Source organism: Sparus aurata, chromosome 9, assembly GCF_900880675.1.
Source record: "Sparus aurata chromosome 9, fSpaAur1.1, whole genome shotgun sequence".
NCBI classification, from domain to species: Eukaryota; Metazoa; Chordata; class Actinopteri; order Spariformes; family Sparidae; genus Sparus; species Sparus aurata.
The window spans coordinates 29,082,287-29,095,377 of NC_044195.1; the positions used below are offsets into that span (position 1 = coordinate 29,082,287).

Sequence of the window (13,091 nt, forward strand, 5' to 3'; positions counted from 1 at the left end):
GCATATGAAAAACTAAAAGTATTTTTATGATCCCACAATTGAAGCACATTGCACACAAACTAAAATAAAATAGTAAACACAGCTAATTAAGGCGACCATAACCATTAATCAGCTGTAAGTTCTGAATGAGACGGGCAACTGTTTACAGGCCAGCCCGACTTAAAACATAAAAATATAAACAAAAAACATGAAAATCTAGGAGGAAATGCCCCATGTCCACTACTTGGACAATAAATAACAAACAAATGCCTCCCACATGCATCAGGGAAATAAAATGCAAAACTGAAGGTGTATAGGGGCTTGGATTTCAAGGGGTTCTCACATATACACAATCTCCTCACTTTAAATGATGTGTGCAGCCAAGAAAACTCAATAGGGCCTCAACAGACCAGAGTTTCTGACTGCCAATCTGAGGGGAATGAGGTTCTCATCAGGTACAGGGACACATTCAGAATGAGAGTGAGAGCCACCGGTGTGCCGTTCCCCACCTCCAATACGCCTTCACAAAAAGGGCGTCATCACACCGTGATCGGCTGGATAGGAAACGCCCCCAGCTGCTTCCACTCCTCAGTCAGGAGTCAGTCTCCTCACCTGTGCACAGGTGATCTGAATCCCCTGCAATTAGTCACGAGGGGAAAATCAGCCCAGACAAAGACAAATAGCAAGTCTCAAGTAATTGGACTGCTGCAACGTTATAGCAATGCACGCATCACATCGTGGCGATTTAAGAATGTCCAGAATTTTCCCATTAAAGGGCAATTCTGGTATTTTTAAACCTGGGCCTCATGTTTACATGTTTCAGTGTGTAAATGATTCATATGAAACAAAAGCTTTGGAATCCGTCCAGTAGATCGACTCAGCTGGCAGCCGGAACAGAGCTACAGCATAATCCTTTGGGCCAACTGCAACCAGCAAAGTCACGTCCATTATGAATGCTTGTTTTTTTTTTGCCACTGACAGGCTGATGTTGTTATTTTAAGTGTCTGGCAGCATCACAGAAAGGATTCCTATGGGGACAGACCTTCTTTGTTAAACAATAATATCCATTTTGTTACCAGAAAACACAAACACTCGTTCAAGAAGTCTGACTCTGAGGTAAGTTGTTACAGTTGTTCCCGAATAAAGATTGTCAAAATCAGTGAAATAGTCAGTCCTGACTTCGGAAACAAATTCTGTCTGACAGTTCCTTCTAGATAGAGTCCAGACTCTTCTCTTAAACTCCTTCCACCGTTGTCTTTCTGCCACACATCTCCCCTTTTCCTTGACTTTTGTTTCAGGTTACAAAATGTTCCATTCTAACATTCTATCTCTATAGGAATGATTTCCATAATATTGTCAGACACTTAGAATAACAACCTCAGTCTATTATAGTGAGTTTGACGAGTTGCCTTAACAGATTACACTGCAGCCCCGGTGCTGCCAGCTGAGGCGATCTGCTGGACTGATTCCAAAAACTTTATCAAACATGAATCATTTACACACCAAAATGTCAATACAGGGCCCAGGTTTAAAAATACCAGAATTCCCCTCAAAGGCTGGGCAGTGGGCAGGCTTTCTCACATAAAACAAAAGCCGATATAAAATCTCTCTGAGAGTGAGTGAGTCATCTGGATCTACTACAGTGCTCCTTGTCATAGACGCTACAAGTCCCTGGAACAACGTTTGGCCCCTCAGAGACGAGGAGCTGGTGTCACATGTTAAGTCAGCGACCGTCATACCCTCTCAAACGACCTGAAATGCTGCCTTAAGCTGTGTCACACTACATAAGACCACTTCAGTCAATAACACATCGGAGTTGGAGGGGATCTAGAAATGCTTTTCAACCGTGGGCAGATCTGAGGCAAGAAGCACATGCAGACACATGAGCTACTGTATCATGTGAGTCTTCAGAAGTGACCCTGATCACCTAACAGTCGGTTCCCATGTGGGAGAGGTTCTGTATCCCTCCTGTTCATCGCTACTCGTGGAATGAAAAGAATGCCCGTGACTCCCCCACAGGCCGAGCTGGAAAGTCACGGGTTTCTTGTCTGATACAGCTCGCTTCCTTTAGCACAATACCTCGAAATTTTAGGGAAACATGTTTGCTGTTTTTGCTGTAGTCGGGAGAAAAAAACATCTCGGCGTGTTCTGTAGAAGCATTCAGATCGAGTTACACACCGTGAAAAACACTCTGCTACAAGTTAAAACGTGTAAGGTGAGATGTAGAGATGTTATATGATGCTATAGTGTGTTTTAATGGCAGTTTTGAAGACAGATTTAAAGGAATGTGTGCAAGAAATGAGCATATTTGTGTTTAATGTGGATCGACAAGTTAATAGATGAAACAATACTGTAATAAGGGATGGTCCAACTTGAACTTTTGTTAGTGAAGTGTGCTTTAGCCACGTAATTATAGCTTTATAAACCTTGTCCATAAATATAAATAACAAACAGATCATCGGGAACGCAGCAGGTTCTGCCAGAAACAGTCCATTTCTATCTTACTTTGCTAAAGTGAACTAAACTGTGATGAACTTGGCTGCAACATCACATTTTACAAATGCGTTTTCATTACTCCCTCCTAACTTATAAAAATGGGCTGGCATGGTTGTGGGTAAGTGGGTACTTTAATCCACATGCTGTGGCCTGTGGATTAAACTACTAATTCCTCCTGGACAGAAGTGATTAACTCACTATCTGCATCTATCAATGTAAATCTCTCTGGTCGTCCTGTTTGTCTGTTTGCTGGGGTCCAGGGCTGCACAGCTTGACTTCTGAAAAAAAAAAGGCAAACCTTTTTAAGCTGCAGAGAGAGTGATTCTGTCGAGCTGTAAGGCTCATAAGCATATTTGTTTTGGCTGTGTTCACGGTAGTGGCCGCTCATTTTTTGTTTTTGTTGTTCATCCGTGCATTTTTACACGTAGTCTTTATTCTATGGATTAACCCCGCACGCCCACGGTCTTCTGTGACCTGCTGTGTTTTCAGGACTGGGACGATCAGGGGACGCCCGCTGTGTTCTGGGTGTCGGGATTCTTCTTCACTCAGGCCTTCCTCACAGGCAGCCAGCAGAACTACGCCAGGAAACACACCGTCCCTATCGACCTGCTCGGCTTCGACTTCCAGGTCCTGGATGACAAACAACACAAACATCCCCCAGAGGACGGTAGGATACTAAGTGGGGTTGGTGGAGAAGAGAACGGATGGTAGTGAAATAGTAAAATCAGAATATGAGGACAGCTTTTGATTGGTTAAATGTCCAGGAGTATGGAAGAAGAGGGAAAGAGTCGGAATGGGACTAAAAGTGAGCGTTTTTCAACGCAAGCGAAATGAGCAGTGGGTGTGAGAAGAAACAAAAGCTGACATTAGCCTGACTGAATATAAGAGAGTAAGTTGAAGCAAATCCTCCCTGGTGTCTCGTCTGCATGCCGGCCTGCGTCGGCCCCTCGCTGTGCCTCCAGCTCTGCTCCCAGATTCTCAGTCTAACTCTCACATAATGCCTCACCCTCAATCAGTCCCCAGCTGGAGCCTCATCACAATAACACAGCCTACAGTTCACTGCCAGGCTCCAAATCTCACAGTGTGTTTGTGCATGTGTGTGTGTTTGTGTGTCACTGATTGTCAGCTATCTCCGAATCTATTCTCCCTATTTTTTCTTCCCCCCCCCCCCCCAGCCTATTAACAGGACAGCTCACATGCCTTTCTGAAAAGACAGTGACGGAGCACAGAAGGTCCATTCAGCTTGGTCCATAAAGGTTTTATGGGTTCTGGATGAGCCAGCAGACATGGCAGTCACAGGACAGAAGGTTCTGGTGATGCTAACGTCACTGTACCGCTAATTGTCTGTGTGTTTGTGCGTGACACTCAGGGGTGTACATCAGAGGGCTGTTCCTCGACGGCGCCCGCTGGGACAGACACACCAAACTTCTCGCTGAGTCGCACCCCAAAGTGCTGCACGATCCCATGCCTGTGGTGAGGAGCACACACACACACACACACACACACACACTGTACACAGATATCAGGTACAGATATTTGTTTTGTCATGACCAATCTGTAGCGAGCGACGTGCTATTGTTTCTTCCTAAAGTCAGCTTCCACCAGTCCGTGCAGCTGGGTTTCATTTTTGTATTTGGCGATTTTTCGTGGACACATTCAGCGAACTGCAGGAAGACGGCGAAGGCGTTCCCTTGAGTCCCGCTTGGTTGATGGTGTTTGTCCACCCTACCTGAAATACAGTTGTGCAGTCCCTCACAAAATTAGTCAAAGGTATATTTTTTGTATGTTTTGTTCTTTTATGTTGACAATTAATATAATATGTATATATTTGTTTTTAGAAAAGTATTTATAGAGAATACAAATGAGTTCATAGTCCTGAGAACGCCGTGCAAATTTTCTTGTGCAAGAATTTTTGTGCATCTTCACAGTGACTCAACTTTTCATTGCTCTTTATTTTATGTAGTGCTGATCCGATCTTTTTCAAGTTTGCTAATCTGTTAAATCAGCGGCTGTAGGTGAGTTGAGTTTGCTGTTGGCCGTGTTTTTCCCGAGCAGATGCACTGGGATGTATTTTTTATTGAAAGTCGGGCACGCTGACTTGGAAATATTGACTTCCGACTTGCGGGGGATTGCAGCATAAGCTCCGGGTGGATGTGTCTTGCTGAAATGCACCCTGGGAGTCGTGCTTTTGTACTTTTTTGTTATCAAAGAACCAGATATTTTGAACGCGGTTGTTAATCTTTTCCACTCGTGATTGAACCAGGAGAGCTGTAGAAGTCGTCATGTTAAACTGTCTGTGGGGAAAATGAACGCCCAAAATATTGAGCGGGCGCCTTCTGAGTTTAACAGCCGAACAAGTCTGAGATTCAGGATTTGATTTTTAAGGTCTGGAACCAGGTTACCTACAAACACTGACGAGAAACAGGTGATGAAACACCTCAAGGTCCACTCAGCAGATGTTCTGGAGCTTTTAATGTCATCGCTTCTCATCTGTGTCAGCTTTAAGTCAAAGTTACATTTTTACAACTCAGGCGTGGATACCAAGTACGCCAAAAAAATAATTATTTTGAATATCTACAGTTCTGATTAAACAAACATGTGATATCATTAAAAAGGTCAGGAATGAACTCTGAGGCTCAGTTTTTATCCTCAGATATCCTCTGCAGGGTTTGATTTCTTTATAAGTTACAAGACGTTCAGACTTGTACGATCTGAACTGGAATGAAAGTTGACGTGAGGTTCGAGGTTCATCTGTTTGTCTAAAAGTTCAGGTTTTAGTCTTCGTCTTCCGTGAGAAATCTGGGAACTGATCAGCGTCGAGATCTGTGCTTTTTTAACTTTTTAAAAACTTTTCAAGGCAGCACATTTTTTTTTATAGTGAAAGTACAAATATGCAGAGAAATGTGTGGTTTTACATTTCCTATATTGTTCAGGCTTGACTCCTCATTATGAGCAACTATCAAGCTTTGGTGTAAGATAACTTGGCAGCGTATGGTGGGAAAAAAAAAGAAAAATCACTGCAGGCAAAGAGGCAATAAAAAAAATTGTTGCATAACATTTTCTTACATAAAGTTGGAGGGAGGAGGTTTATTGATTCTGCTCCTGCGAATCCCTCTGGGTGTCAAACGAGACGAGAGATAATATCTGTTCACGTATCAAATTATGAAAATGGGGCAGATTCCATCATTATTCAGCCCGTAAACTCCTGCGAGGCGGCAGCTCTCCTTCTCCTCTCTCATCAGAGACCAATGCTGCGAGTCTCGGAGGAGAAGAGCGAACAACAAGCGTCATCCTGTCGCTGCAGCTGCACCCAGGAGGATGTTTCCAGCTCCTTGTTCTCTGGACCTGATACTGAGCAGCAGCAGCAGCAGCAGCAGCAGCGTTCAGCCTGCAGGAAGCCCGGCTCCTTTTGCTCCCTCGTCCTTTTTATTAATTAACCGAGCTTGATACGATGTATGAAAGCAGACTGACAGAGTGATGGAGACGCGGCGCCGGTGGCAGAGAGCGGCGACTGATCAAGTTTTTTGTTTTTTTTTTCCTTTTATTCTTTTCTCCCTCTGTTCTCTCGTCTCCACAATACATCCAGCGACTATGAATAATGCACAAGACTGACTTTTTTTAAAATATTCAGACATTTCAGGGCAAGTTATTAACAGAATCAGTTTTTCGACAAGAGCGGAACTTAATTAAAAATGTGTTTATTATTTGTGGCGGTGGGGGGGAGGGGATCACAACAGAGGCTGGCTTTGAAATGCAAATCCTAACAGAGACGCCCGTTATGGAACCACATGAGTACTTTTCTGGCTGCGGCTCGACAAACTGTTTTTGTTTTTTATTTTAAAGATGTTTTCTCTCTCTTTTTTTTTTTTTTGTCGAGTGGCCCAGTTTATCCCTTTTTGCAAAACCCAGACTTCTTAATAGCCCAGAGGGGACGACTGCTTGTTAACGCTATTGTTTTATAAGTTTACGTCCCCACACTTCCAATTAGTAACATAACGTTTGGATAAAAAAGTGGGAGATTCGGGTTAGTGTCCCGCTGAGAGTCACGTCGAGCTTTCTGTCCTGACTTCTGAAACTTAAAGGAAACGTTCACCCAAATATTAAAACTCACTCATCTACTCAGCACCATGCAGAAGGAACATCAGGGGACGTTTCGTTGGAAGATGTAGGTGGAGTAGATTACGTATTAAAACAAACTGACAGAACATGAAGTGGCCCCATACATCTCATCTGGAAGCCCTCGTTGTTCACACCCTCGATTCAAGCCCGTGCGTCTTCTTCTGAACGGGTGTCTGCTCACCTTTTAAGTCGGCGGCCACAGCAAAGATTTTAGTGTAAAAACCAAAAAATGGTGTAAAGAAAGTCTTTTGAAATAAATTAAAATTCGAATGTTGAATCTCTGAGCTTCAGTTGAATAACACTGAAGGAGCTGTAACGAGAATGTTCATGTTTTTTTTTCCCCTGTTGTAAAACGTCTCCATCTTCTTCGGTTGTTCCAGGAGGATGCTGTCAGTGTGCCGCTCCAGAAAACCCGACTTTTCATCCCTTTGAGTACATGAATGACAGAATTTTAATTTTTGGTGAACTGCTACTTTAAACACACTCCTGTCAATGCGTTTCTTTCACCACAGCTTCGCCCATCATCATGAATTTTTCATCTAATCAAGACTGTTCACTCTGTTGCGCGTCAGCAGAGGCGTACACAGTCTCACTGCCAGCTTAATTATTCCACTTGTCAAAGGTTCTGAATGTGAAACGGCTTCTGAGCGGCAGTGACTGTTTGCTGAAGAAGCGAGCGGAGGGCAAATGTGGCAGCCTCAGATTTAATAACCACGTAGCTCCCTCTGTCTCCTCTCTCTCTGTCAGATGTGGCTGAAGCCCATCAAGCGACAGGACATCCCCCAGAGGATGTGTTACCTGTCGCCCGTCTACAAGACCAGCGAGCGCCGCGGCACCCTGTCCACCACCGGCCACTCCACCAACTATGTCATCGCCATGACGCTGGACACCAACGTGCCCGCTGAGCACTGGATCAGACGAGGGGTGGCTCTGCTCTGCCAGCTCAGCTCATAGTTCATTTTGTTTGACGTTTAATTAAAGACAGAGGCTGAAGAAGTCTCTGTTGTGTTGCACATAACAATCCAGCAAATCCGACACTGAGCACAAGTTCGTCCATGACGATTTACTTGATTGTATGTAACCTTAAAGGTTAAATTTGTTTTCTTACTGTCGTGCCATTTATCCATCTAGATCCGAGTTTTAGACATAAACGCTGTACAGATTTTATTCTTCTGTCACTGACTTTACATTGTGGTAAATCACCTTCCTTTGCTCCAGGAAAGGTTTACAAATAAAAATAAATCTCCATGGATCAAATTCAACAATTTGTCTAGTCATTATTGACCATGTTTCCAGTTCGATGTGTCATATCGACAGACTTTTTGGCTGCAGTACCGCCGAGCAGCTCCACAGTTTCCAGGTCTAAATAGTAGATTTGTGGCAGTGATGTTAGTTAGCGTAGCCACCTAGCCTCTACGTGACACTGCTGACCACAAGGTCTCTTATCTTGTGTAACCGAGCTATGATTTCTATTAAGAGACATTTCTGTTGAGTTTTTAAATTACATTTGATATTTTGTGTTATTTAGTTCCCTTCTATTCAAGAGAAGGCCGACATCTCCACAGCTGGCAGCTCAGCAACTCACAAAACAAAAGAGGAAAATAGTCACGTCTGCACATTACAGCAGACACATTTCTGATAATTGAATTCACCATGTTTTACTTTATTTCAGGCTTGATTGCAGAGTTACATTGAGACCACGCTGAGACTTCCATTACGCACCGCTACCGAGTTCTGACAGCTCCTCCAGCAGCCGCTGTGCTACAGAAACTCAGCAGAACCTTATACATCTATTTGGTTTCTAAATGTATGCATCGCTCACTGAGCCTTCACATTTATTTAAGAATCGACTTAGCTAAACCTGCTGATGTGGGAGCAGAAACTGAGGCAGGAGACGAGCAGAGAGCAGAGCAGCCAGAGGCAGGAGAACATTACTGATGGATGTGTTCTGCTGCTGTGGTTTCGCAGCTGTACACCAGCTTGTCTCGGTAACATTATGCCAGAACCATCAGACATCAGGAGTCCAGGAACTTTTCAGAGTTTATTTTCCTTTCGTAATGGGGGAGAATGCACAGACAGGCAAACAGCGAGGATGTCACATTTTGCATTTTATATCCAGATTACTAAACAAATATACATACAACAAAGCAAAAATAATCATGGACCTTCATTTAACAGACAGTCTTTGCCTCGTAAACAGTGAAGAAACGTGTTCTTTGGGGCATAGTGTCTTCAAGTGTCACCAACTCTGACAGCACAGTGCAGATTTACATTATACAAAGAAATACAGGAACTCAAAAGAGAAATACTGTTTTTTTAAAAAATGGAGCCACACTCTTTTAAAAGAAACACAAAAACACAATCAAATGAATATTGTAGGAAACAACTGAATTCATGTCAAATAAGACAGAAAATGATGAACTTGGTGTTCAAAGAAAAATACATTCAGGTCTCGTTAAACAGTTGTGTGCACCGACATTAAATATGAACAAGAGATTAAATAATAAAATGCCAGAAAAAAAAAAGAACAGAAAGATGATTTACGAGCTCTCGCAGCTGCTTCGTTGGAGACACCCGGTGCACTACACCCCAAAGAGTTTCTCATGATCTTCACATAGTTCGTTCACAAAAGTAACAAAGGCTGTCAGTATTTTAACTTTGCAGAACAAAGAATGAAAAACAAATTTACACTCGACACGACGTCTGTACCGTTTTTCACTCATGCTTCATGCATGATTCAGTCGGGTCGTCACACGAGTGACGGACCGACTGATGATTTACACCCAGTTAAGACAAAGACGATGGATGTCACACAGTGACAGGATAAATGAAGCCACACACGTTTTCTGTGTGCTCCAGCAGCTGAAGCTAGGCGAGCTAGCTTAGCATGTGAGCTGCAGAACAGCCGATGGAATGTCGGGGGAGGGGGGAGGGGATAGGATGGGGGTGACGATGCATGGGGCAGTATCAAGCACCAGCCACTGAAAAATCCACACTCAGGCCAGTTTTGGCACAATCAGCAGTGTGATTTCAACATATAACAGACAATAATCATTATAGTCTTACGGTTTAATAACTCCATTATAAGTGCAGGGAATGCCGTCGTTTGAAAGCAGTTTATCGTTCTGTTGTCTTTTGCTTGGTCTGTCTCAGATTGTCAGGAAGTTAGTTTTCAAAGTACTTCTGTAAAGGAACTAATTATTATTTAACAGGAACAATTAGCTTTTAGCTGCTCGCTGACACTACTGACGCTATAAAGACCTCCTGTATTTACAGTACAATAAAAATAATGAGACAACTCAACCTCCAAGTGTGTTTAAAAACGTCCACTGCAGGCGGTGCGGTCGGACAAAAGCACCTTTAAGGAACTCAAAGAGGCACCCTAAATAAATCTAGTAAACTACAACACTTTGTTGACGACAGCAAGTTTTTCTGGATTCACATTTTGAAGATCCTAACAAGGATGTGTCTCCTCTGGCTACAGATTGTCAAACCCTCAAAAATAAAAAAGAGATTTGTTAGACATTCGTGAAACATCTAGTTTCTAAATAAAAACAAGGAGGAGTCTTAAATGCTATTTTTTGGCAGCTGTGTTAGCAATCACTATGAACTAAAAAAAAAAAGTTATCAAATTAGACGATTAAACACAACACTGACGAGTAAATGAAGTTGTAAAAAAACAAAACAAAAAAACACTGAATCCGAGGAACACGTTTCTGTTTTCGACGCGGTCTGCAGGTGAAGCGGCGAGAAGCCAGCGGCGTCGTTTCCCGATGTAGCAGCTAGCTAAACTGAGCTCTGGCGGTGTGACGGTTACGCGGAGCGGCTGCGACGGCGCTCCAGTGGCCAGGGCTTGGCACAGAGAGACACACGAGACGTCTGATACACACAGCGTGATGACACTGAAAGTTGATGATGGATGCGGGGTGGAACACACGCCACAGATGTACGAGGCATGGATGATGGGACACAGCACAGAGCGGATCAGAGACGGGAGCGGTGGGGTACGACGACGATGACACTCTAACAACAGGTGATGATGCATAGGCGGCGAGCTGCTGGGCTGTGACAGCTGCATCTCTGCAGGAACACACCTCCCGCACCACCTTCCTATCTACAGCTCGCTCTTTTTTGTTTTTAAAGACGGTGTTTACTGGTTCAGAGAGGAGGAGGTGTTCTCTGGTAGGAGTGCAGCCTCGCTCTTCTTCTCTTTGTGTCGCAGGGAGCAGACAGATCGGAGCTGACAGAGGAGAGGTGACGGAGGAGCGGAGTGTAAACATCACTGGCAGAGTCATGAGATATGCATAAGCTACCGCGGCTTGTTTGGAATGGAGGCACGGGCCATGAACGAGACTCACATCGCATGCAAGACTGGGCCGTTACATTGCAAACAAAGCATGTTAAGGCCAAGAAGAACAATATTGATACATCCAGCTCTCCCCTTCCCCCCTCTCGCGTCCTCCACTAGAAGCCAAAATCGAAAACGATTTGGTCTTCGAAGATGGCGATGAGCAGCATGATGCCGAACCCGGTCAGCAGGCCCAGGTTCTGCAGGACAAAGTGTCCCAGCTGGCAGCGCTTGTGGTCCTCGCTGTCCCCGTGGAGCATTTCTGGCAGCTATGAAAAACACAAAAGTAACCAGTTGGGATCAGAGAACAGACTTTCCTGGAATTAGCATTGCAGATCTGGAGGCAGGGAGGAGAGGTCTGAGGGCCCACGTGGGAGAGGAGACAGGGAAAGTTAACGCTGATGTTGTTGAGGGACAATTATCACTCTGGGGCTGCTCTGAGTGCCGTGTGCCAACTTACCATATCCACCAGAGCCACATAAAGGAACATGCCAGCTGTGATGGCGAAGATCCAGCTCGTGACATTGTGCGTGTACTGGCCCACAGCTGTGCCAATCAGCATGCCGACATAGGCCATGAGGGCGGACAGCAGATTGTAGACAATGGCCTGCTTCACAGACATCCCGGCTTTCAGCAGCACCGCAAAGTCACCTGTCAGCCAGAAGAGACACACACACACTCAATTACAGCTTTCCCCATCCATCCTCTCACTCTGATGCACATGATCCAACACACTCCAAGAATAATTCGACTAAAACACAGACTTTAATTCTGAGAGGCGATGTCACGCCCCTTCCAACAGAAGCTACTTGATAACCACTCCAGGAAAATGATGTACAGTAGTGAATGGAGAGAAACAAATCTGTTTTAATCTCTTTTTGCCAGTTTGTCATAAAATTAATTAAATATAAGACTGTTGAAGAATGTGATTAGAAAGATGACACACCGAATGGTTGCGTAAGTGACGTTGTCTTGTTAAACGTTCGATAAAACTTTGTAGAACTGGTCGTGCATGTCAGCTAACTCACAAAATCCACTAACTCTCCTTCAGCTATATTGACAACTTCAGTTATGCCAGACTTTTTTTTTTTTACCCTTTTCTGTTCTTTACAACAAAACTGAGACTTTCATACATCATATATGTGATTCATGGCACAATTCAAACATCATTCTGTTGCTTCCCTGTAGTGCTCATTATGTATTCAATGTAGTCAAGTAAGAAAGTGTCAAAAAACTACCTTCCCATTCCCTCACGGAAACTTTTTTTGACCTTGCAATTTTGACCAAACACAGCTTCATGATTAAACAAAAAATTTACTTCCTGGAAGTCGTGACTAATGATGATAAAAATACTCCGCCTACAAGCTAACACTCATCACGTCTTCGCCATCAACAAACTTGTGTGTGTTGGGAGACTTCAAGTTATTTAATTAATCAGTGTAGAATCAACATGATTTCCAACTGTCCATTAAATGCGAAACTTCGTTTGATGAAAGTGTCGTGTCAGTGTTTTCGGCACATCAGAGTGCAGCTTCTTTGTCGTGAATGATTCTGCACACTCAGAAGCTGTTTATGAATGTGACAGGAAGTGACGTACAGCAGCAGCAGCAGCAGCAGCAGCAGTGTGTCCAGTCTCTGTTTACAGTCTGCAGAGTGACGCGCTGCCTATAAACACCTCGCTGAGCGGCTCGACTGCTTTTTTTTTTTTTTTGATGAGGTGAACTTGCTCGAAGCAAACTCCCTCCATGCAACGCGTTCTGTCTTGAAGCAGGTGAACTCTTTCCAAGAAATATGTCTTTAACTCCCGTCCTGATACACTTATGATTACATATGCACGCCGTAGCCTCTCTACCCTCTTCAATCATTGCCGGGCCAAATGCGGGAAGAGGCCCAAGTCTCAGCGGAAATGCCCTGGATTTGGAGAGAGAGATGAATACTGAGAAGGGGGTGGCCTACATTTCCTGCACCGTGTAACAAGCGGCCTCTTTTCCTTGCTAATTACCACAATGAATATATTACCACTTCTCTCTCATCCATCAATCAAACCCGGAGAAGAAGGCGGGGGGAGTTGAAGAGAGACAGTCCGCACACACCTCACTTAAAAGTGCTTTTTTTTCCTCTCCCCCTCTTCAACTTACTCCTGCACTTC

The 13,091-nt window shown here is 44.0% G+C and overlaps 2 protein-coding genes across 3 annotated transcripts in view; one reads left to right on the forward strand and one right to left on the reverse strand.

The window, feature by feature from the left end:
• dnah7 (dynein, axonemal, heavy chain 7) overlaps positions 1–7,856 on the forward strand; it is a 74,188-nt gene extending 66,332 nt beyond the window's left edge. The window contains exons 64-67 of one of the 2 annotated variants that reach the window (XM_030429260.1): positions 2,965–3,142; positions 3,845–3,948; positions 4,067–4,245; positions 7,342–7,482. In XM_030429260.1, the coding sequence (XP_030285120.1) occupies positions 2,965–3,142; positions 3,845–3,948; positions 4,067–4,245; positions 7,342–7,351 (471 nt within the window). In that variant the 3' untranslated portion in view covers positions 7,352–7,482. Of the gene's footprint in view, positions 1–2,964; positions 3,143–3,844; positions 3,949–4,066; positions 4,246–7,341 lie in introns of both variants that reach the window. The other variant, XM_030429259.1, reaches the window with a different exon arrangement.
• Positions 7,857–10,879: 3,023 nt separating this feature from the next.
• Positions 10,880–13,091, reverse strand: part of slc39a10 (solute carrier family 39 member 10) — a 29,746-nt gene continuing 27,534 nt past the window's right edge. Inside the window, exons 10-11 of the mRNA XM_030428649.1 lie at positions 11,403–11,593; positions 10,880–11,211 (exon numbers count right to left, since the gene is read on the reverse strand). Coding sequence (XP_030284509.1) covers positions 11,059–11,211; positions 11,403–11,593 — 344 coding nt within the window. The 3' untranslated portion in view covers positions 10,880–11,058. The remainder of the gene's footprint in view (positions 11,212–11,402; positions 11,594–13,091) is intronic.